Source organism: Ostrea edulis, chromosome 3 (assembly GCF_947568905.1).
Source record: "Ostrea edulis chromosome 3, xbOstEdul1.1, whole genome shotgun sequence".
NCBI classification, from domain to species: Eukaryota; Metazoa; Mollusca; class Bivalvia; order Ostreida; family Ostreidae; genus Ostrea; species Ostrea edulis.
In genome coordinates, this window is record NC_079166.1 from 6789148 (window position 1) to 6815849 (window position 26702).

The 26702-nt window shown below is 36.5% G+C and overlaps 1 protein-coding gene across 1 annotated transcript in view; it reads right to left on the minus strand.

The window, feature by feature from the left end:
• Positions 1–555: 555 nt before the first annotated feature.
• The window catches only part of LOC125673064 (metabotropic glutamate receptor 5-like), a 57657-nt gene continuing 31510 nt past the window's right edge, over positions 556–26702 (minus strand). Inside the window, exons 2-8 of the mRNA XM_048909332.2 lie at positions 21323–21572; positions 18110–18342; positions 17485–17734; positions 15707–15896; positions 13347–13470; positions 5412–6309; positions 556–3200 (exon numbers count right to left, since the gene is read on the minus strand). Coding sequence (XP_048765289.2) covers positions 1961–3200; positions 5412–6309; positions 13347–13470; positions 15707–15896; positions 17485–17734; positions 18110–18342; positions 21323–21572 — 3185 coding nt within the window. The 3' untranslated portion in view covers positions 556–1960. The remainder of the gene's footprint in view (positions 3201–5411; positions 6310–13346; positions 13471–15706; positions 15897–17484; positions 17735–18109; positions 18343–21322; positions 21573–26702) is intronic.

Consider the following 26702-nt stretch of genomic DNA (forward strand, 5'->3'; position numbering starts at 1 on the left):
AGTGTGCGGTGGAGGTGACATATTATAACAACACAGAGATGTGGTTTCAGAAATAAAGTTCGCGTGTATGTTACAGGATGACCTCCGAGAATCCAGAAATGCGAGTATAACAGCCGATACTTTTATATTTCAATCAACATATCGAGACCGAGGAGGTTATCCTGCAGCTCATCTCGGTTTGGATTCTGCTCAGCTGGATATTTTTACTGACGCCTTTACCGTATTTCATAATTCATGTCTGGAAATCCACATTCAACTTAGATTCTAGCCATTTTAGAACATGCATTTCTACTGATACCGACATAAGTCGGGTACTCCGGATGGCCAGCACATTAGGGAGGGTTCTTTTTTCTAACTGACTTTTACATTTACTTTAATGCGGGATGTCGCTGTGTTCTTTTAAAAAGACTCACAAATCCTACTTCCAATGCCAAGCGCATGACAATGGAACTATTGCTGCCAATTTCAAGGACTCTGGTTTGTTGCGCCTGAAATTGAATCCGAGTCTCCCGCAACACAAAGCATGTGATTTAGCTGTAGGCAATAACAAGAAAAGGCGTAAAACAACATTTATTAGAATCTGAATACTGATAATAACAATATTGGCAATCCAAATAGGATCACCAGTAGGTGCAACAAATGTCAAGTAAATCCCTAATTTTTACCACTCTTCCGTTCCTCTGAAATCCAGTAATTTCAGTATCAACAAAGGCGAGAAACCAAAATGAAAAGCCATCTTTCTACACACTGATATGCGTACGCAATTTGGAATATGACGTCACAAACTAATGATCTTTTTATCTTCACAACATGTACATCTTTGAAAAATATAAATGGCCCGCATACGTTATGTGAAATTACGTTTTTATTGTATAATCTACTATATAAATTGACGTTACATATTTTCTTTCTTTCTGTTTTTCAACTATAAGCAACAGAAAAGGGAACACACAATGAGCAGGGGGGGGGGGGGGGGTGAAACAGTTCATCACGTGACTTACTACTACCCGATCACGTGACGAACTGTTTTCCGGTCACATGACGAACTGTTTCCCGGTCATGTGACAAACTATAGCCCGATTAGCAGATTAGGTAAAATAACAATTATGTCATGCCTACTAGGAAACAGTCAAAACTATTGCCCCTTGGTAGTGGGGAAGACCCGGGAAACGGTTGTCCTCGGCCTACGGCCTCTGACAACTGTTTCCTGGGTCTTCGCCACTACCTCGAGACAATAGTTTTGACTGTTTTCCGAGTAGGCATGGAATAATTGTGTTATGTTGTTTAAAACATTAAATTCTGAAAACAGAATACCATAACTTATTGTGGATAATGCATGCTATCATACGTTGTGAAACCAAACAACTCAAAAGAATGGTAAATTTTCGCCAATATTGAATGCAAATATTGGGAATTACACTTGTTTATGACGTCGTATATTACAAATAGTACTAAAATTAGCTCCGTAGATCTCGCCTACTCACGAACAGATAATACTGCTATTCTGATAAACATGAAGTATCAAATCAAAAGTAGAACCGAATTCTACAATTGGTGACCCTACTCCTTAGAATCATTTACAGAATTAGAAAACAGTGAAACACTGATATGATTGTCGCTAACTGTAGGTAGAAATCATTGGTACTAGGTACAGATGTACTTGAAAATTGTGAAATATAAATGGAGATGTGCATGAAATCAAAACTGAACACAAAAAAATAGAGATTGTACTACTCTTAAGCAAACAATCAATAAAATATGGACTATCGAAAGCAGAGACATGTATGTATATGACATTTCTCTGACAAAAGTTCCGACACTGTATGTCACTACTGTTATGCTCTAAAAATAGGATTTGTGAATATGATATAAACATTAAATATTAGAATAAATTTAAAAACAATTATGTATGATAAAAAAAAATCTAACGAATCCTAAAAAGCACTTAATAATGACAACACTAGACTTCGCTGGATTGAACATCTGACATATCAAGGTCAATGCCTCTATTTTTCATGTAATCTCGAAAAGATAGCATGGAAACCTCCTCTTCATCGAGTTTTTGAATTCCAAAAGCAGCCATATCTTCCGGTGGCACGGAGGAGTCCGTGGAGAGAGTATTTGACACAACACTAGGTCTCGACTTCAGGTATTGTTCAGGGATTGCATCATAGTTTGTGCAGTTGCAGTGCATTTCCTCCCTCAGAGGAGAAACAGTGTTCATTGCTTTTTTAGCTTGCGTAGGTGGCAGCGGATAGCGACTTTTGTCTAACGATTTCTCCGCCGCAACGATCGGATATGGATGTTGCCTTCTGTTGTACAAATCACTGTTGTCAAGTTTTAAGGAAGAGGGAGGGTTAGATTGTGATAGAAATTTACTGTTATGTGATGGATAATCGTCAATTTGTACAAGATGGCCGTTTTCTATGCGTTTTTCTACAACCTCGTCAGCGGCATTTATCGGAGAATAATAATGATCTCGTGAGTTTCTATTAGATATAATATATGAATCGTCAGTTCGTCTGAGTGGAAGAGATTCATGTTCAACTAACGAGTGCAAGGGCTGTGATTTGAACGGAATGTCGGATGGTATAGTATCGTTAGGGGCGTGGATGTTTGATAAGTTATTCAATGGGAAGTACGGTTCCTCTCCTCGGCGTTCCTCCTCCAATGACGATTCGTAGCCGCCTAATAAAGGACTCCTATCGGAATATCTCGGGGAGAGTCGATACATACCTCTGTTTTCTGTTGAATCGGAAACAGGTAACGACAAAAAGATTTCGTCACTGTTGATGGAGCCGTTTGATTCATGACATGTATCTTTGGTTCTACGCCGCCTGACGGACGATCTTGCCACGTAATTCTCATACAATTCGGCGTCAGTTTGACACTCAGAATCTTGTTTCGATTTCTTCTTTTGTTTCTCACTTCCGCTTCGTGATTCTTCCTTTGAACTTATTGTTGACAAGCGATCGTCTTCATCGCCGGAATTCGAATTCGAGTGGTCTTTCTTGCTCCAGGGAAACTTCTGGTTGTTGGGTACACGGATGTGCATGGAATCTTCCCGGTTTAACTTGACGTTGGGTGGGAGTGATGCCGTCTCCTTTCTTTCACTTGCTGTGTGTTTGTGATTAAGTTTAAATTTTCCGATCAGAAACTTTTTACGGTGGGGCGCTCCCTTCTCTAGAGACATCCTTTCTCTGAAGAAAAAAAAAAGGCGAAAATATTTGAGCCTCACCATGAGAAATGATTGTTTAAAAATAATTTTGAACAATATAACGTATAGGCGCCTTGTAAAATGTATGCCATTCGACATTTAGTACAAAGCATAACTGCCCTAAATGTTATGCCGAAAGTACACGAGGAACTCGAATTTTTACAAAGGGGAATGATAATTGTGATGGCATAATCTTATGTTGCTAGTCATTTATTCCAACCATAATAAAAGTATCGATATTTGAATGCAATTATTTCTTTCCCCAACATGGGCAGTTAACTACGCCATTAATGAAACAGGAGATAACTCGGCGTCGTGCTGTACAACATGTCTGCCTCATACGTGTATCGGTGTTAGCAATCCATTTATGATGGCATCTAAACAAAGATTAATTAATGTTATTCAATATCACAAACGCCTGAACGTCATACCATATCCTATTCTGGGGATGCTGGCCATAAACACAAAATATTTTGACACGGTTATTTCCTCAGCGTGTCCCTAGCGTGTCGGCCTTCGTATTATTTACGATTGTTTTATTCTCAATAAAGACATATATCTGCAACTTTAAGGAAAGTAATGAAAAGCATTCTTCTATTTCGTAATTCAGATCCATCATAATATTGTTAATCATCAATATATAGTCCAAATTTGACAATCGCCATCATTGCTCATGTTCTTTATATATATGAACATTTTATTTGTGTACTGGAACTCACCTAGCTGCAATAATGTAGCCCTATCCAATTTTTTTTTATTCTGACGTTTTCGGGATAGGGCTACAATTCCATAGGATCTCCGTAACGGTGCAAAATAATTTTATGAATAACCGATAATAAACTCTGTGTATTAGTCCCAAATGTTGTTTACACCAAAAGGAGTACCAACTTTGTGCTCGGGCATGTCTAATAAAGGTGTTTTTCATTAAATATAATGTACAGCATGAAAAATTCTTCGTCTGCTCCGCCATGCTTGTTATCGCGAGATTTCGTAGGTGGATCTAATGTTGACAATCAGCGCAAAAATGTAGTTACTCGAGCCAATTCGACAAAGAAAGGAAAATCATATTGTTGCAGAAAGAATTTACACTCTGCTGTTCGGTTTTTAACTTGATATTAAATTCAAATCTTTTCAATATCGACGAAATAGCTTTCGCCTCCATGCTTGTCCATTGATGTAAATACTACCTTATATGGCATATGCAAATGACTTGACAATCGGAAGTTGAAACTTCAGTACATCAAACATGGCGCACAAACATGAATGGAGAAATTGGAATTTATCGAAATTGTTGAAAACGGTAGAATAGAGCCTCACAAATCTTAAGTTGCAGGTTGTAAATTTATGTATTGACTAAGAAACATAGAATATCATTTTATTTACGTAAAGAAAGTCAGGAAATGTTTAGAATGAGCGCAAATGTTGCGGGAGTGAATTACTCCCGCATTTGCACCATTATGGAGATCCTAAGGAGTTGTAGCCCTCTCCCTAAAAAAAAAAAAAAAAAATCAGAGAGGGCTACATTATTGCAGCTAGAACTCACCAGTCCTGCATTGTATATGAACATTTTATTTGTGTACTGGAACTCATCAGTTCTGCATTGTATTTGTTATATGTTATGCTCGTTTGGGCCCTAATTTGGAATAAAATCATATGAGAGAGAGAGAGAGAGTGAGCACTAGAATGACCATCTACACAGTTAGATCGCCAAACTCTCCGGACGACCTGTCCCTTCTTCAGGACAAAAACAAAACTATATACTTTGCATTTTGCATGCTTATTTTTTAGGATTCGCCTTGCTAATCAATGTGTTTTCTGGAGAGCGAATTAGGAGACGTCCAACGGTTGGATCCTTAATGCGCATTGTGGATCAGCCAATCAAACGAACATGATGTACTCTAATTCGCTCTCTAGAAAACATTGATTAGCAAGCCAAAACGATTAACATGCAATTTTCGGTGTAAATATGTTTGTAGATTTAGATTTAGTGTAGTTTCTGTACATCGTTAGCCATTTTTGACCCGAAGAAGGGACAGTTCATCCCGAAAGTTTGACGAACTAATTGTTCGTTTTATAATTCTTATATTTGACCTTGCATCCGCGTTGTGAATCCGACACTTATAGATATCGGGTGATGATGGAGCTTAGTGCATATATACATGTATATATAATCTCATATTTTCTTTAAACTTACTTTCCAAAATCGTTCCCGCTTTCAGAATGATATGAAACAGACCCAATATGACAGCGTACGTCCTTTGAAGTAGTGAATGCGCTCCTCGTATTCTTTTCGGGAGCAAAAACAATTACGTAGACCTTTGGGAAAAACAAAAGCACCAATGCTACTGTGGCACTTAAAGTTATGCAAATGGACATGGTTAAAACCATTTGCTCGCTACCAGAATATATGGCGAAGAATCCCAACCCGAGCCATATCACACAAGTTGTGTACATGGTAAAACCTATAAATTTCGCTTCGTTGAAATTTTCGGGCAGGTTTCTTGTCTTGATGGCGTAGAGAGTACACATAAATATCAGCATCAGATCGAAACCAAATGGGACTGCGATGCCCATAGTGGTCGTGTTGCAGATGAGCCTAACGCGTTGGATAGTTGGATAGTCCAGCTTTGAATCCGAGGGTTCAATAATTAACATGACGGTAATGATGGCACATTCCACTCCCACGAGGATGCAAGTGATAATAACTTGGGCTGACGCGCTCATAAATCGGGGCTTCTTGGTGATGATCTTTTTAGTTCCTTCTAAAATCCTCGCGATCCTATTCGTCTTTGTGACTAAAGATCCGTATACCAATGAAAATGACAAACCAGGTAAAATTCGGGAAAAGTAACAGGTGACAATGGTTGGCTTAGCTACGAGGACGAAATTCGAGGCGTACGCCATGATGATTCCCAGCATGATGATATACATCAGCTCTCTCGTGGAGGCTTTCACAACAGGTGTGTCGTGATGACGCAAAAATATCACACCTATCCAAAGCGTAGCAAAAATTCCAAAACAGGCGAAGGTCACCGCAATCACCGCCTCGTTCTCATGCCAGCTCAGGTGCTCTATTTCTATTTCCTCACAAGCTGAAAGAAATATAATTCGTTATTACAATACTGAGAGTAATGGGGAAAAAATCCTGAAAACAAAGCGCTATATTTACATGTGTCAATTTAACTACATGTACATGTCATATATTTGAAACAAATTAAGAACTTTTAAAGAATATCTTATTTGTACCATTCTATACCAATCTGATTAATATACATATCTAACAAGTAGCGCACATCTATCTGTGCTATGGGCTATTTGAGAGATATGTATTTTAATCAGATTGACTCTATACGTTCATATCTAACATCTCAGCTATGTAGTGCAGATTCATATTTGATAAAATCATGGTCCCTGGGGTAGTGCGAGGCTAAAATAATAGGGATTCAAAGTTTTACATGAGAATATATTGAATTTGAAAAATTATTTTCAACAGTAACAAGGTCACCCTAAATCGTACTGGTATGCAAACATTAATTCCAAAATTGTGTGGATTCAAGTATTTCTTTTTCCTTCAAATTATGTTTCCTGGTGTTTTGGTGGGGCTATAATCGGAAAATAAATCATATTCATGAATATAAGGAAACGTCTTTAAAAAATCTTATCCATGCAGAACAGCACAACCTTGTTATTAATGTTGATATTCCGGAATTCCGATGCCATGTGGATTCAGTTTTAGTTAAGTCATGACCTCGTGGGTTAGGGTGGGGTCATAAAAGGGGGTCAAATGTTTGGGTGGAATAAAAAGGGTAAAATAAACTTTTAAAAGATCTTCCAAAGAATACGAAGGCCAAAGTGACCCAGGTGAGCAATGAGGCCCTTTGAGTCTTTTATTTACCTTCAAGTCTCGACACCTATTTATCAGCTATATGTAATTCATTCATTGTTCTCTACTGTTAACACCTCACGGAAAGGTATTAAATGCAATGGGTAAACTTAAATATTAGCATGAACCGTGGTGAATTGCATGAGGAGCGAGATGTTTAATAAAAATTTAAAAATCATATTCTATTTCTTCTATCAAGATTAACAGTTTAATAATTACTGAAAACTGCAATGTTCCATAAACCGTTCCATGCACCTTGTAGGGTGATATGTTTTGTTGAAATAATTGAAGTCATAGTAACAAAGAATACAAGATGGTGTGATTGATATGGGCATATCAGAAAAAAACGTTTTAATGCATTAAAGACTACTTGCAAGTAAAAATATTTTAGTCCTTACATTATCTATTAATGTACACTTGGCATCAGCAGCATAATTTGCTACGAATATAAAGTATATTGTATTATATGCACTATTTAACTGTTGGACTATTTATAAAAATTCTCTTTCGATTATATCTAATTCCATCGACTGTCAAGCATGCTTGAGATGCTGATTTTTAAAAAAAAAATTTTTTTTGTAAACTCCACCATCCTCCAAAGTTATGACGTTGTAGGTTCCACTTTGATTTATAAGTACAGTGTATTAAGGTGCAGAAATATCAAAATGAGCCATGTTTTGTCCCCCAAAATACCAACAACCCCAAAAGAATACACAAAATCAAAAACAACCCCAACGTACTTAATACATTCATGAGTTAATTTAGTAGACGATTTATAAAAAGCTTGAACACGGATACATATAATTTGTTTCATTCATTTCCTCTTAATCAATCTCCAGTCTGTCGAAAGGGTATGTCTTGAATGGAACTGATTAGATAATTTTTTATATGTACCTCATTCTTTTTTTATAAGCAAATTTCTTAATTTTACAATAGTTTCTGAAAGGAAGTTGTTCACAGGTTGAGATGCGAAGAGTTTGCAGACACAGATCACAATAGGTCACCAGAGTGATTGAGAAAACCTGGCAATTTGTGATATCGGTCAATGGTAAAATGGATTCGCACAATGAATGATAAAAATGATATGCATACATGTTAAATAAACGTTTCCCTGAGGGTGTAAATTGGCAGATCGCCGATTCTCGAGTAAGCCCCGCCCACCATTACAACGGTATCTAAAGGATGTAAAGTTCAGTGGGCAGGGTATTGCTATAAAATCCCAGGTCTTGGTTCTGTACCAAGGTACATGTACAAACTACGTTACAAGCGGGACTCGAACCTACCACCTTCCGACCAAGAAGGGAACGCTCTCTCTATTAAACACATATACGATGTATATAAATTAATTTTCCGTTTAACGGTTTTTAGGATTGTAACATGCATGTAAATTAAACATAAAAGTTCCTTAATTCTCTCCATTATATGAATTTGATATGTTAATATGACAAAATGGTTCCTTTATATAAATTACTGAAAAAAATTCCATTCTGACAAAACTTTGCTGAAAAATAACATACCTCTCAGCATTCAACAGATACATGCAACTTGAAACTTCAGTGCATAGTCACAATGAAGGTTAATGAATCACTATATTATACGAGGAATGTTTTGTACATGTAAATATTTAGATTAACATGTTTATGACTTCATTTACCATTACATATGATTTGAGTGAATACAAGTAAAGAATTTTAAATAAATCGCGATTCATGTTACCAATCAATCGTCATTCATGTTTGAAATAAAAATGTCTATTTCACAATTTCAACAGGGTGCTGCTTAATTGATGGAATATGAAATTCGAGGAGAAGACTAACAGAATCCTTCATTAGTACGAGTGTGGGATAGGGAAATTACACCGAGGGGACAAGATTCGCAGTCTAAGACGGGGCTTTGCGGAGTCCTACACAGTGAATCTTGTTCCAGAGGTGGAATTTCCCTATCCCACAAGAGTAAATATGGAAGGATTATTTTTTCTCACATTTTACCGGCAGTTTAGTGCATAAATTCAAGAGTTTCGAGGAAATGCAAAATTATCAAAATCCTCATTTGTTTTTCAATGCAAATCTAATTAGACAGCCAGAAAGAGCATACCCAAAAATGGTTTACACTATTAGTGTAAACTAAAAAACCCAATGTTGTCCAACAGGAAGCTATAGCAATTTGAAAATTAAATTTTAAGGAAACAATACACAATATTTTACTTCACCGTGTAAAGTAAACCATAAAAAATATGACGTAATAATCAAATGGCGTTGCAACAGTGTGAGATAGAAAAATTTCACATGGCTGTCTCACATGGGTAAAGTCGATCTCACACTGGTGATTATGTGAGAAATCAGTGTTCCAGATGGTTTTTATGTGGTGATTTTATTCTACTCTCTATATAACCATTAGCCGTGTATTCGTGACGTTCTACCGAATCTTGAATTTGATGACCACCAGTATCTTGAGCGACGTTCGAAATTCTTATCAAATTAAACGCAGATATTATACGATTATACGGATCTCAAATTACACCATTTTCGCCTTAACTATGTGTACCGAGAAATTGTGTGCCTAATCAAATTAAGATAGCATATCGATCATTACTTAAACTGTGTAAAATGATGATTTATTCGGACAAGATGCGATTAAATCTGTCGACCGCAACTTAAACAACTTTTGACCGTATATTGTTTACGACCAAATTTGACCTTATACATGTATGTATCCTGCAGTGGTGGATCCAGTCCCCCTGTCCCTAACAAATATGATCCATTTTTCATAGAAACATTTCTTTAAAAAAAGCCACTGATATGTATAGAACAATTCCGTAGTCACTCAGCTTCAGGGACCACCACCCCTTCCGGTTCCACCACCTTGGACCCATTTGACAGCTTCAAGACATCCCTGAGATCCTCTGCGTTTTACTGCCTACCACCTCTTCAGAAATTTCAGGACCCTCCCCTGGCCTCTACGCATCGGCTTCTTTGTTTGAGCTAACTATGGGGTCTACATTTAATGTTTACTGTTTGTTTATTTGTTTTGGGGTTTTCTAACTCATATTGACACGTCACCAGCTGTAGGTGAAGTGCCACAAACTCAGGACCGTAACTCTGTAGGATTTTTTGGTCATGCCAACGCCTGTTGCAATACGGGAGCTCTCCTTTTAGGGTCCCATCCGAGAGACCTGCGGCTCTCACTTCTATACGCCGAGCGTATGACGAAGTGACAGTCGTTAACTATTGTATATCCTAGGTCGGACGAGGCCTAGGTACGAATGGGACTCGAACCCACAATCTCCCGACCACAAAGCAAACGTTATAATTACAGAGACACTGCGATGTGCCCTATCTAATGTTATTCAGTGTGCATATATATGTTATACCAGTAAACTTGGAAACTAGGACTTCAGCAATATTACCCCCTCCTCCTCCAAATTCTTTTATATCTGGGATGTAAGAAATATTGTTCAAAATCATTGAATTATTATGTTCCCCAAACAAAGTTTGGGAACATATTGTTTTTACTCTGTTTCTTATTATTATTATTATTATTATTATTATTATTCTTTTTCTCCGGTACTTTTTTGTCCGGAAGTGTTCTCAGAAACTACAAAAGGGATCGATATGAAACTTTCCAGGATGATAGTATAGCGTTTGTAGATGTGCATAGTGATAGTCATTTTGTTTGCACGTGCATGCACGCGCGCGCACGTGCATTGCAATTTTGGTACAAAAAATGGAAAATCAGAATATTGAAGGAAGCGATATAAAACCTAAATAGGATGATAGTATATCATTTGTACATATGAAAAATAATAGTTATTTTGCCAGCACGCGCACGCATGCGCGTGCACGAGCATTACAAAATTTGTACGCTAACTTTGGAATCAGTCTAACTTTTTTGTTGTTCATTGAAATGGCTTGAAATTCATATCATAGGTAGATATTGAGACCCTTAACTGATTTGCATGGTCAAAATTACCAATTTGCACGCGCATGCACGTGCGCTTCATTTTGATTGGATAATGCTAAAACGTTTGTAACTATCTTATTTATGAAGCGAATGAGATGATATTCACAGCATATGTAGACAATATGTGTATCTATATGTTGGTGTAACAAAAAATTCCAACGCACACGCGCATGCGCGTGCAACGTTTTTTAAATGTTCAATTTTTAAAGGACGATAACGTTTTTGTTTTTCATCAAATTCTATTGATATTAGGGGTTTAGATGTATCTTGGTACTCCTTACAAATTGCTGTGGTTAGAATTACTGCTCAGCACGTGCATGCACGTGTGCTGATTTCTGATTGGACGATTTTAAAATCGCTATAACTTCCTTATACTTGGTGGAAACGTTATGAAATTCATACTGTGGGTATATGATACACATGCCTGTTGAACGCCATCAACAAAAATTCGGAATCATACACGCGTGCGCGTGTATGCACGTGCAACGCTTTCTTTCATTTCTTGGTACTGAAATGACCATATTGAACGTACTACATGTAATTAAAGGCTAAAATAAAATGATTTTTTCCTATAGATTCACAAGGACATCACTTTTTAATTGAGGGAGATTTGGGGAACATCTGTAACGGTCCCCGTTACAATTAGAACTAGTTATTATTATTATTATTATTATTCTTTTTCTCCGGTACTTTTTTGTCCGGTAGTGTTCTCAGAAACTACAAAAGGGATTGATATGAAACTTTCCAGGATGATAGTATAGCGTTTGTAGATGTGCATAGTCATAGTCATTTTGTCTGCACGTGCATGCACGCGCGCGCACGTGCATTGCAATTTTGGTACAAAAAATGGAAAATCAGAATATTGAAGGAAGCGATATAAAACCTAATTAGGATGATAGTATATGATTTGTACATATGAAAAATAATAGTTATTTTGTCAGCACGCGCACGCATGCGCGTGCACGCGCATTCCAAAATTTGTACACTAACTTTGGAATCAGTCTAACTTTTTTGTTGTTCATTGAAATGGCTTGAAATTCATATCATAGGTAGATATTGAGACCCTTAACTGATTTGCATGGTCAAAATTACCAATTTGCACGCGCATGCACGTGCGCTTCATTTTGATTGGATAATACTAAAACGTTTGTAACTATCTTATTTATGAAGCGAATGAGATGATATTCACAGCATAAGTAGACAATATGTGTATCTATATATTGGTGTAATAAAAAAATACCAACGTACACGCGCATGCGCGTGCAACGTTTTTTAAATGTTCAATTTTTAAAGGACGATAAGGTTTTTGTTTTTCATCAAATTCTATTGATATTAATGGTTTAGATGTGTCTTGGTACTCCTTACAAATTACTGTGGTTAGAATTACTGCTCAGCACGTGTATGCACGTGTGCTGAATTCTGATTGGACGATTTTAAAATCGCTATAACTTTCTTATATTTGGTGGAAACGTTATGAAATTCATACTGTGGGTATATGATACAAATGCTTGTTGAACGACATCAACAAAAATTCGGAATCGTACACGCGTGCGCGTGCATGCACGTGCAACGCTTTCTTTCATTTCTTGGTACTGAAATGACCATATTGAATGTACTACATGTAATTAAAGACTAAAATAAAATGATTTTTTGCTATAGATTTAAAAGGACATCACTTTTTAATTGGGGGAGGTTTGGGGAACATATGTAACGGTCCCCGTTACAATTAGAACTAGTTTATAATTGTATTGCCTGTTTCCACACGAGAAAGTTAGGAAATGGGATGTATACTTGTAGTTCATGCACATTTCCCCAAAGCATATCCTACACATTAGTATAAGGAAGCTTTTGCTGGATTAGATGGGAGAATTAAGAGCCCTGTAATGCGATTTGACAACGAAGAAAACACACTATAAGGCAGTCAACAGATGGAATAATTTCCCGTTTACATTGCCGACAGAAGATTACCTAGCTATAGATTTAGGAAATCAACCACATCTCTCTCTCTCTCTCTCTCTCTCTCTCTCTCTCTCTCTCTCTCTCTCTCTTATGACAGTATGCAAACAAAAAATTTTCGGGGTTGTTTGAACTGCAAAATTCTTTGATCCGCACACATACCTGTCAAGTCATCGTTTGGCCACCACCCATCAGCACACATACCTGTCAAGTCATCGTTTGGCCACCACCCATCAGCACACATACCTGTCAAGTCATCGTTTGGTCACCACCCATCAGCACACATACCTGTCAAGTCATCGTTTGGCCACCACCCATCAGCACACATACCTGTCAAGTCATCGTTTGGCCACCACCCATCAGCACACTCTTTGCACGTGTTAGAGTCCATCATTATCTCGTTCTCCTGACAGGGGATGCACGTCCAGCAGCATTTTGTCTGCTCATCTAATTTCTAAAATGAATTAATGAAATTTCATTTCATTCAAAGCTTTCCGTTCCAGTGGTTTATAATATTGTTAAAGGGCATTGACTGTGGACTTTCAGTTTGCATTGACTGTGGACTTTCAGTTTACATTGAATGTCAATTTTCAGTTTACATTGACGGTGGACTTTCAGTTTGCATTGACTGTGGACTTTCAGTTTACATTGAATGTCAACTTTCAGTTTACATTGACGGTGGACTTTCAGTTTGCATTGACTGTGGACTTTCAGTTTACATTGAATGTCAACTTTCAGTTTACATTGTTGTCAACTAGGAATTAAATACTTTTTAATCCAAATTTTGAACCATCTTTAAAAGCTGGAATACACTTGAAATGCAAGGAAAAGAATAACCTCAGAGAAAAAGATATTTGCGATATGTAGGGAAATTAGTGAAAATTGTAATTTAGATTTCTCTGCGATGAATTATTTATTTCCATACCATGATGTTACAGCCCTTGTTTCTATACAAACACATGTACACACAATCAATGGAAGAGTACCTCACAATTACAACAGGATGAGATACTTTTAATGTGAAAATGTCATGTTAATCTATAATGTATAACGCTGATTGAGTCATTTTAGTAATAATCATTATGGCTTTGGCGGCATTATCTGCATGTTTCAGCAAGAAATAAAAAAAAAATTCTACTTCAATAAGAATAGATATTTATAGAGTTATAGAGACGGGGGGTAATGTATTTCAATTTTTCTAACTTTTGAACATTATAGACAATTTACTTATCTTTTAAAGGGATTTTATATTTGTACTTATTACAACTAAACTAAACCAAAGTATATATATATATATATATATATATATATATATATATATATATATATATATATATATACATCAACCCGTGCATACATTTTTTGTTTGTATCAAATAACCACAATGGGGATGCCACATGCAGTACTAGTCTATCTTTGATATCTTAACCGGATGTCCACCATTTTGATATATTAGTAACGTACAGCTGTATATCGATTTACATTACATATATTCATAATGAATAAAAATTATATAAATAGTCTAAAGGTTAAGTTGGACACCAAATGCATTCCGTTTCCAAAGTAGTTAGATTAACACTTATTAAGTAGCACTACTGCAATCAACATCACCCGTTACAACGTACTACGAAATAAAGAAACCATCCCAGCATGCCTCATCAAAATTCTTCCTTAAAAGTTGCTTATTTGTTCGAGAAATAGAGATTTCCCGTGAGCATATTTCCATCAGAAAACATCAATTTGTGTACAGGAATATTGTCAACCAATAATTGTAACTGATATGCAATTTCAAGCTTAGGAAATTACGTAATACATCAATTAGTCGGATAATATGTCCAAAATTGTAATAAATGGCCCAGCAAGGCCTAGGGAATTTGTCTTATACTGAAGCAATTAAATTCAGAATCAAATTATCTGTAGATGATTCCTAGATGTCGTTAGGGTGATAATTGGTAATGGAGGCATTGAAATATAGACGGTGAAACCATTAATTTCTAACAGTTTTCAAAGGCTGATCAGCCCGCTGATATAAAATCGTACTACAGTGCAGTTGGTAAGCCAGGACAGTTACCGTACTACACCACAACGGGTTCTATAACACGACAGACGCAGGTACTCTTTTGTGATTAATCTGAAAGATGCTATTCTTTTTAGAAAACACTTGATAAAGGATACAGAATGGTGAAGGCGAAAAGTTCACACACAAAGAGGCGTCGTCTAATCTACTCTGAAAATCGCTGTTTGTGTCTCGATACACCAAGTTTGTTTAAACTTCAAAACTGGTCCTCAATGGGAAGTAAATACCATTTTGAATCAAAGCACATTTCATCATAATTGCAGCTGTATACTTTTTAAAGAATGAAGAACTATCTTCTGTTTTATCGCTAGCGATAATCATAATACGCGTAGTATTGGGAGAACCAGGGATTCATTCCAACATACAGATATTAATTCTTTAAGCATGCACATGTACATATGTATGATGTTAAAATCGCACTTTTTTCCAGTGCTTAATGGTTTGATATAATCTATAGGTATAAAAACCTCTTTTTGGCAGCCCTCCATCGCATTGATATTATTTTACACACACTGTAGTCTAAAGTTACAATATAATGAAAACCAGAAACAGCAAACGCATGACACGTGATGAAGCATGCGCAATAAAAAGGAAGTGAATGGATTTGACTTACCTTAATGGATCCTTTAGCACATGGATCACTGCAAACAGACTCGACAGTACTACCAAATCCACTGGATGGCCAGTAAATGATAGAATCATTCATTGACAGAAGGCCTGTTTCCCAGCGTCCCACACTGACGTATTTGTACGTCACATTTCCCGCCTCGTCCTTGATCTTTTGAAAATTCATAATGTCATACCTAATTTAAATAAACAAATCATTATACCAGAGTACCTCAAAATATTGTTTTTGTATTATATAATGCTCAGCAAATAAATCAACAATTTCATGATTCCAAGACTATTGAGTGATTCTGCGCCATGTGACGTCATCATCATCTTCTGCATCTCCAACGAATTACAGAAAGTTTTTTCTAATTTTAAACTCGACAATTTTAAAACATAATATATATCGCCTATTCGGACAATTATCCCCGTCGACATTAAGGATTTTCCCGCGCCTCTGAAACAGTTGCTATCTCGAAAGGCAACGTTAACAGCCTCATCATACAAGTAGCTAGTAAATAGGTAAATACTGTTTCAAGAGTAACAAATATAAATCTAAAGATAAACCTTATCATATCAAATGTATACAGCTACAAAACTTGGGTAGAATTCTAAGTATGACTTAAATATTTTTATATTGAAAAACATCCTTAGACATAACATTCACCCCTACCACCTTACTATGTTGAAACAATAACTGTAGTTTAATCGGCAGAGGGTGCTCGCATTGTGACCGGAAGGTCGTTAGTTCCAATCACGGCTGCGCCAGACGCTAGGCGTTATAACGACAGTGGCTGTTCCTTTGCTAATTACTGGGTTACTGTACCACACCGGTCCCATGATCCGGGGTCTGAGGCCTTATCGCCTGAAAGTTTGATAGATTGGGCTCTTGTGCTTCTTAAGAAAAACTATTCAAAGAATATTAAGAATTTCAGAAATATTGTTTCGTCTCCGATTCCGTCGCGGTATTAATATTTAGAATGTCCATCGAAATCTGTTTTTTTTTTTTTTTTTTTTGCGTTAAGATGGGCAACAAAAACAAACGTACGTGTAACTACTAAACATACACATGACGTCACACATCGCCTTACCCTGCCTTTCATCAACATTGCATTTCGTTACACATTAGACCTAATGGTGCACTGAATTTTGGAGCTAGGGGACCACAACACTGGGATGATAATCCACGTAAGTTTACAATCTTAAATCGAGGTATGACTTTGCGAGATCTCTGCCATTTTTTATGAGGGAGCTCGTTGTACTCGCTATTAGAGAGAGAGAGAGAGAGAGAGAGAGAGAGAGAGAGAGAGAGATTCTTATTCATGTATCTTTAAAGGAAATCTATTTTAGATAGCCGCCTTATTTTCACAACGCATTAATTCTTCTTCCTTGCAAGGAGCGATGAGCCTTCGTTTCAATAACCTTAAATGCCCTTTTACCCAGGAATGGCTTAAGGCAAATTTAGTTGATATTGGACTAATGTTTTTAAATGAATTTGAAAACGTGGAAAGTTATCACGGAGACGACATGAAGTCAATCTATATAAAACCTCGATCAGTAAAGGTCACTTGAACGTTTGACTCAAGTGAGCTAAATAGAAATTAAAGGGAAACGTTTACACTGTTTAATTAAAATATGTCTGGTGATATTATTTTATCTTTCGAATTTATTTTATTAAGAAAATATCGAAGCACCCCAAAAACAAAAAAAATGCAATGAATATCACCCGAACGTTTGTTACTAGACATATCAGATCAGAATGTGAGGGAGAGGATCATTTACCTTGCTGGTGGATCTCCATTTTCATCGTAATGAAGTTCATAATTACTGTAAGTAGTCAATGACACGTTCAGAAGGTAATTCAGGTAGAGTTCTCCCTTTACTGGCAACATCTCAGGACACAGCCCCGCACTGCTACCACAGATGTCCAGCATCATATTGTGTAGCGCATGCGCCATTGTGTACACGGCATTGATGACGAAACCGAGTTTAGAGTCCTGAACATATTCACCGCGTCGTCTTGTTTCTTTACCTGCAATAATCAACACAAATGTGCACGAACGAAATTAGGTTACATGTACATATTGCATTTTCATTTGTTTGTGGTTAGTTCACTCATGCATGCAGATACATCACCAGCTTCAGGTGAAGTGTCACGAACTTTGACCTCAATCGTTTTACTCCTTTTCGTGTTTAGACTGGTGACGTTGAGAAAAATTAAGGGAATTACAAAAAAAAATTGAATGATTTTGTTTTGGGGACTGACGATTAAAAAATATCAGCAATATACGAGTAGTTGAAGATCTCAGAAGTATTTTTTTTTTCATTTTTCGATCAGATGATGGTATCAGTAAATTAAATGTAAAGAAATAGCAAGAAGGAAATTATTATTTGAAGATAATCAAACCTGTACACTTTCTGAAGCCCTTGCTTTGTACTTCAGTTTCGTCAAATGTGCAGTCGAAGGTCTTGGACCAGAATTCTTTAAACCAAGGATTCCGTGTGTTAGTATACGGATTTAAACTGTTGAAATACTGGTCAAAATCAGCAATCTTTGGTGACGTCAGTTTGATTGACATTCCGCCAGCTACATTTTCCTCATTTCCTTCGACAACATCCGGTCTATCGTTCCAACCGTCACTGCAAAATTTATTTAAAAATTTCAGGGGTGAGATACCGGTATATATATCAGCATACAGTAGGGCTTACTGTTAGCTGATTTACACGAATCACAATAAAATTATTGGTGAGACGATTCAAAAACAGGGGAGTCTTATCTGCTCTGTTCTCTATCACACATACATGTTATCCGCTCTGTTCCCTATCACACATACATGTTATCCGCTCTGTTCTCTATCACACATACATGTTATCCGCTCTGTTCTCTATCACACATACATGTTATCCGCTCTGTTCTCTATCACACATACATGTTATCCGCTCTGTTCTCTATCACACATACATGTTATCCGCTCTGTTCTCTATCACACATACATGTTATCCGCTCTGTTCTCTATCACACATACATGTTATCCGCTCTGTTCCCTATCACACATACATGTTATCCGCTCTGTTCTCTATCACACATACATGTTATCCGCTCTGTTCTCCATCACACATACATGTTATCCGCTCTGTTCTCTATCACACATACATGTTATCCGCTCTGTTCTCTATCACACATACATGTTATCCGCTCTGTTCTCTATCACACATACATGTTATCCGCTCTGTTCTCTATCACACATACATGTTATCCGCTCTGTTCTCTATCACATATACATGTTATCCGCTCTGTTCTCTATCACACATACATGTAATTCAGGGTTTTCATTAGATAGGAAACATACATACACGTCCAGCATATATGTATGATATTTCAAGCAAAGAAATAATAATGGGGAAAAAAGTATATTTCATAAGTATTGTCATCTTCGCCAGTCAAGAGTTTTCAGTCCACTTCGGAGCGGAGTAGCGAAGTTGAAGCATTGTATGATGAAAGAAACTGTTCGGACCGAGGGATGTTAATATACTACTCATCTGAACGAACGTGAAATTTAGTTCATTAAAAACTCTTGCAATCATCTTGAGTTACACTGCACCTGTGCTTTGTCAAATTGAATTAGCGTGCTTTGATTTCGCAAATAGGATTTTGTGGATTTATTGAACATACATTGGATGGAAACCTTTACTTTAAAAGCATGGTCTGAATTGCAATTACTGTATTCTCCCTAGAACATCTGAGAATGTAAGAATTACAATTATTCTCCCCAGAACGTCTTAGAATGTCTGAATTACAATTATTCTCCCCAGAAAGTCGATTACAGAAACCCCGTTCTTCAGTTGAGAAATGTTGCACAATTCTGCGAATAAATGTATTATGTCAGACAAGCATATGGGATCGTCTGAATCCAACCCAGAATGGGTTATCCAGATTACATGCTCAAGTGAAGCACTCTCCATGTTGAAAATAAAAATAAAATCTAAATACTGGTTTACGTTAGAATTGATTCGTATGTAAATATGATGGTATAGTATTACGTGCCTAGCTACATGTATACTGCCACTGAATCGATGCATGGCAAATCTGATCTCTTCGTCAAACTCTCACCCAACCTTCCAAATTACAATGGTTAAAAGTCTGCGTGTATAGCTACCCAATATGTGTCTTATCTCATGGACGAGGCAAAAAACGCCAATCCGCATTAAAGAACCCAAACTTATTCAAATCCTATAATTGTGATGCTTTATTTTGCTCTAGCTATTTAAATGATACATATCGTATACGGGGACTTGTATGGGTTAGAGATGGCGAAATATTCGGAAGCGAATGAAGAATGCATAGCAGATAAGGACAGTCAACATGTCATTAAGAACTGCCGACGTCGATTCACTTTTCCTAATGGGATTTTAATGTTTGGTAAATAGTTGATTGAAGTGATGGAGCAGTTTTTTTTTTTCAAAATGATGCCAAAGTATTTTTCTGGCTAGATCTAATGATGACCAATGCTAGACTCCATGTCAAAATATCAAAACAACTAAGTTGGTACAATCGAATGCTGGATGTTGCCTGGTGTCGCATGTGTTTTACCAAAGTGTTTATGGAGCAATTATACACGCTTAAACAAAAACGTTAAGGCATCATACATGTATTTATAATTACATTAGACACCGCTGAATCCTCGCTACAAATGGAGAAAAAAATCTTCCCGTGAAGAATAGATATTCAGAATTACATACTGACTTATGACAAATCCCCCGTGACGTACAAATAACAGGCGCTATCCATTTCACGTGTCAATATCATATTATATAAAATTAGTTCTTCGATGGATCAGAAATGGTTATCCAAGGCCGTTCCCGACATCAACTCAAATCAACTTTTGGAATAATCGTATTTATATTGACTGTTTTACTACCGTTTACTAAACAGGTCTTCGGATTTTTAAGTTTTAAAAACAAAATCTGGAAAAATAGTCAAAAGAATAAATTAACCTACTACATGTATTGGGATTTAAAACAATATCATAAACAAGATCTTCGCAAAGTGGGACATATCCTCTCGCAATGAGTTGTCTACACTTTTACGATTAAGTCCCGTAGTGACCTTGACCTTTGACCCCAAACAATGTGGCTTGCAGGGTGTCTTTAAGCTAAATGTTACTCACACATACTCACCCATACGTGAACAAATGAATTGCAAGGGAATAACAAAAGAAAAATCAATATGTTTATGAAATTAAATAATTGTTGAAAACGTTGTGGATTATGGCAATATAGCCGACAGATAGGAAAATCAGGAAAACAGGTGTATGGTAAGGGCTAGAAACTGTGTGAAACTTGAAGGACCAAACTTACATTGTTAATGTGAAAAAAAACACCTTTAAGCTATAAGATATGCATCGTATGGATGCATGTTTTGTGAAACACCTGCACACATACATTGTGTACTGCTTTCATGGAGAAATAAACATTACCCTTATTGTGGGATTCCCTTAAATGTAACTGCTTGTTAAGACAAAGAGAATGAAATGAGTGCAAGACGGGGAACATGCTGAAAATCAAGGTCTGTGTTACAGACGACAATCCAGATGTAGACACCAAGATGAACTGAGATTACCTTCCCACCACCAGAAAATGGTTCTTAGCACCAGGTACCATTGCTGTTGCGTTGTAAAGGGATCTGACGGTTTCGCCATCACAGAAACATATAATCACCCTGGCTCTTTTCTTTTTCATGAGTTTGTTAATGATTTCTACGTGTTCGTCATCGGTGGCACCTCGGGCGATTTTGGCAGCTTTAGCGATACACACTCCAGCCTCATCCGCTAACTTTGTGAAGGACTCAATTCCCCTCTGTCCATAATTTCCTGAAAAGTATATTGAGAATAGACGATATTCTTGTTAATAAATTATTCATTAAGCTAATTCCTAACGTAAGATATCCATCATACATATTGAACAGTATCTGATCGCAGAGTTTCAAGTAAGGCTATCAAGTAAGGATGAGAAAATTTGTCCAAAAATGAATTTATGAAATATACATCTAAATATAATTAACCCTTATACATTGTACAAGCTTTATAGTAAATTGGTAATTATATATATATATATATATATAGAGAGAGAGAGAGAGAGAGAGAGAGAGAGAGAGAGAGAGAGAGAGAATTTATCATTTGTAATAATAATGATATTGGTAGTGTAGACAACAATTGAGGGTATATTGATGTTTAAAAAGTTTTGAACATCTATAGTTATTGATCTAAGTTTATAATATATGTATTATTTAGGCAAATAAAAATATTACAAAAAACATGAACCAGCCCCTTTAACGCTTACATAAGCTACCAGAAATATACAACAACCACATGCTGATACACTGTACATATATACATGATTTATCATAAAGGTCCTGCAACCAATCATTTCTTATATATTCTGTAGTACAAAGGGTGTTCATCGTGAAAATTGTAATAGTATTTGATATAATGCTAACACACAAAAGATAAATGTCAAAACATGTCTAATGATTTCCTAATGCACTTTCTGTTATTGGAAAATTATTGCATAATTATGTGCACTTTATGTACATGTAATTATTTCTCCAGCGCATGAGTCATACTACACACTATATAACTGTAGTTAGGTTTGCAGTAATTGGAGCATTTGGAAATTTTCTCGGAATTTTCTGTGGCTATCCTTTTAAATCCCCCCTGAGAGACCGTAAATCAGAATTCTTAAAGAAAATTACTCTAGACATCTATGTAAACACATTGTCCACAATAAATTTCAAAGAATCCGAACACCGTCTGTCATCACCAGTTTACATTGCACCTTCCCTACTTAACCCTGCAGAATGTGTACAACTGAGACAATGTGCAGGTCGCAGAAGATTTCAGCTACCTAATTGTACGTACATTATAGTCTGTTCTCTACCATTCATCTCTTAATCTTTTCTACGTGTCGTGTGCAACATTAGATTTACAGCTAGCGTTGATCCCCGCGCACTTCTCTTTATATAGCGTCTTAACATTCACTTCAAACAAAACAGAGACAAGCCTTTAAACACACTTTATCTCATTTTCATTTACTGGTGATATAAGTATTCTTCCCAGGCGCCTGACCCACCTCTGTTGTCTGCAGAGGTCCGTGTTCTCTCAATCACGCATTCTTAGATTGATCGTTGTTTGTTATCTTCGCTTTTTATGTCCCTGTGATCGGATATTCGGGGACATATGTTTTTGTTCTGTCTGTTTGTCTGCAAAAACTTTAACCTTGGCCACCACATTTGAATGGATGGTGATAGGACTTTCTTACTTCACGTGCGTATTCCTTGCGACAGGAACTTTTCTTTCCTCACCAAACTTTTTGACCTTATGACCTTGACCTTAGAGTTTGGCCATTTGGCGACATTTCTATTTCTCAAACACATGTCTTTTTTCTTCTTCAAAAAGTTGATGGATGCCTAATTCGACATCATCCCTTGCCATATAATGACTCCCTTTCAGATCATGCATGCATGTACGATATAAACCCATACATGTATGCACCGTTTCCTGTGTAAAACAGTGCACGTAATCAAATCGCGTGTAATTCGTGTAGTCACATAGGTGCACGCTACTATTGGGGACGAAACTTATCATACGTCATAATGCTTACTGAGTAATGTGATATCGTAAATAGTAAAGAGGATATGGTATAAAATCGAAGTTTATTCGTGCTTCGATAGTAAGAAATCGAGTAATTACCACAACTGACTGAATGCAATGTGATATCCCAGAGTAACAACCGCTTTATTATAATATTGACATGTTTTCCATTAACACTTGTTAATGGAAACCAATTTGATACGCGAGTATGACAGCATCACCTAAGAGCTTCCCCCAACAGGGCTATTAGGGAAAGCATTCAGATCACGCAGACTCGTCTCGGAAATGACAAAGTGACACCTATCGTCGAAATCTGTGCATCGCTCACACGCAATCTGAAAATGGTTTATTAATTATAGTGAAGGGATCTCACACGAGAAACGATGATGCAACTCCGAAAAGGTGTGTTATTAGTTGTGAATTTAGAGGGTCTATTCCTCCTGTTATCGGCATACAATCCACGTAAAATACGATAATGTGTTTCACTATCCACAGAACAGTTCAATATTCACGATATTGGCAGTGCCTATAACATGATATTATAGAAATCAACTCAGTCCTTTGATATACGTGTCCTGTAGTGTACAAAACTGCCCACCTGGATAAATTTCAACATACCCGTTTGCGATCTGTGTTTTCACGTGTATATTACGTACTTTAAGTTATTTATTTTCACCTCAAGCGTTTTTCTTCTCAAATACAATAAGTACAGGTATGAAGGTCAGCGATATTCGTTCTTTCATTATTAATTGTTTTTAATTCTAATTTGCAAGCTATATCTTTGATTAGATAAACATAAGTTGGAACGAGTTTTGTCATACATTAATAAAATGGAGTAAGAAAATGGTTACATCTCTGGAGAACAAATGCATGTTAAATCTGGAGACTTCCAATCTTCAATGCTATGAGATGGATCATAAAAGACATCGGCTGATCGGACCTAGCTTTTCCTAATATGCACCGATACATGCATTTTATTATGACAACTGTCAAAAACTAATTTTGTCAATCAAGCAAAATAAATATTTTCCCTAATCTACGTCAAAGGGATTGGGTGGTAGATTGAAATCTTCCCTTAGGAAATACAATTTTCGCTCACTAAATGAATGAATTTCAAAACTCTTACTAATATCCTTTGAGAAAAAAGCAGAGCAAAAGAGAGAGGATCTTCAGTTCTTCCAAGAAATGCGACAAAGCGGAAGAAGTGACAAGTTCGAGAGTGTAGGATTGTAAATGAAATTCAGTGTTATTGGAAATGCCACGAATGTTTATCTCTGAGAAGAAAGCGAAGGCGAAAGTAATTACACAGTCTATTGAGACCACTCACGGTTACTGGTTAAGGTATATAGTATCACAAAATGCGCGACTCTAAAGGCGGAAAATCACGTGCGTCGTCACATTACTTTTCATAAAAAATATCAAAATAAGAAATTTACATAGCTGCCAAGTATATCTAAACGCACTTTATATTAATTATTTCATATCAAAAACTTACATTTTTTTCACAGAACAAGATATACATCTGTATGTATGACAGGGAATATACATATACATGGAATATACATGAAATATTAATTGATTGAGGTACGGCGTATTGAAAACGTTTTCAAACACTTCACGTACATCAATCACCTCTGAAGCAAATTGATCCATGTACCAATAGTGCATGTTTCCCCCTCTCTACCTATCACGAATTGATTTCTTTTTATATAGAATACATCCATTTTCTCCTAATGTAAAATTTTGGCAAGAAAAACACTGAATTACGCTGCAAATGTCTAGACGGGTTTCCGATGATTACGACAAATGGTCACTTTTATATGAGACCATGTATTTTACGGAGCAAAATAGCAACATGAAGTATCGGAGAAAGCAGAACAGTACAATTACACCACATTTACAGCTCAAAAAAACCTATAAAGCAACCGGAATACGTTTTCCAAATAAACACAACTGCTGCCATGACTAGCACGACAAACGTGCTCTCTATGATAAATGCTTCATCCCCCCCCCTCCAATGTCAAAACTTCGAGATTTGAAATTCATATTTTTAAATGTAAAACTTGAATTCTTGTATGTTGACCATCTTGTTTTACAAGTAGTTTCAAAGAATTTGACGTAACAAAATGAAAATTTAGAGCCTAATCGTCACTCTTAGTAGAAATTTGGATTTGATGTACATGTATATGTAACGTATTGGGGAACGTAAAGATTTGATTTGCCATTGACCTATCACTGAGGGAGCTATTTCTAGTGATAATTTAAATCTGCACTTATTCATCAAAATTAGATATTAAAAAAAATAATAATCTTATAAAAGTCGTTCATTCACGGTGTCATATCATCATCGGGGTTATCTTTTTCTTAAATCATATTTCAAAAATCTATGCATTTAGAAAATGAAAGTCATTAGATTTAGGGGGCCACATTTGGGCCCATACCGTACACAGTATCTATATCGTATGAGATACTGACGAATATGTACATTCTCGTCCATGCCGCTCATGCCTTGCTTGGAAGAGAATATGCCAGAAACCTTCACATCTTTCCATTGAAGGTTTAGCCAATTAGAAATAAATCACTTAACCAGGTGACAGTGATAGAGAGACGCAACGAGACGATACAATTCTATCTTTCCCATTTTGTCCGTAAATAATTGAGTTTACAATAGCATAACAGATATGATACATCTATGAATATAATGATTGACAAAGGATAAAGACCAGCTTGGGAAGGAAGAAAAAATATCTCCGGATTCCTGTTCAGACAATACCATCCTCAAACTCATTTCCGGTCATCGTCGCAGAGGAAGCGGTGTGGATGTAATATTATGTACAGTTAATAAAAATCGATAAAAACTTGCAATAACTTCTTTGTTCGCATAACTTATAAATCAGATGCACGTCAATAAAAGCTTAATATCAGGAGAGGATTAATATTAGACTTACTCTAGACTTTTTCAAAACAATCTGCATAGAAAACTGTTTCTAGATGTACAATACTTTTCATAACACTGTTTTTGTCCGAAATACGTCAAATAATCGAATACACTTTCGGAAGGAAGCTAAGACTGTTTGTGGACAAGTTAAACTATTTCTTATTATATTTCTAATCCATGATAAGAGATTATATTTCTTCACAATTTAATGTTCAACGTAATAACAAACGAATTGTTGAGGCTACAGTGTGCAAACTGTATTATTGAAATACGAAACAATGGTGTAAGAACTGAGACTAAATTGTGAATTTGTTATAGCTGGGTGTGGAATTTAATTCACAAGCAAGTCAATGTTTCCTTCATGCTTTCACGAGTGCGGATATAACAACACACCGCAGAATTCTGTCTCACGG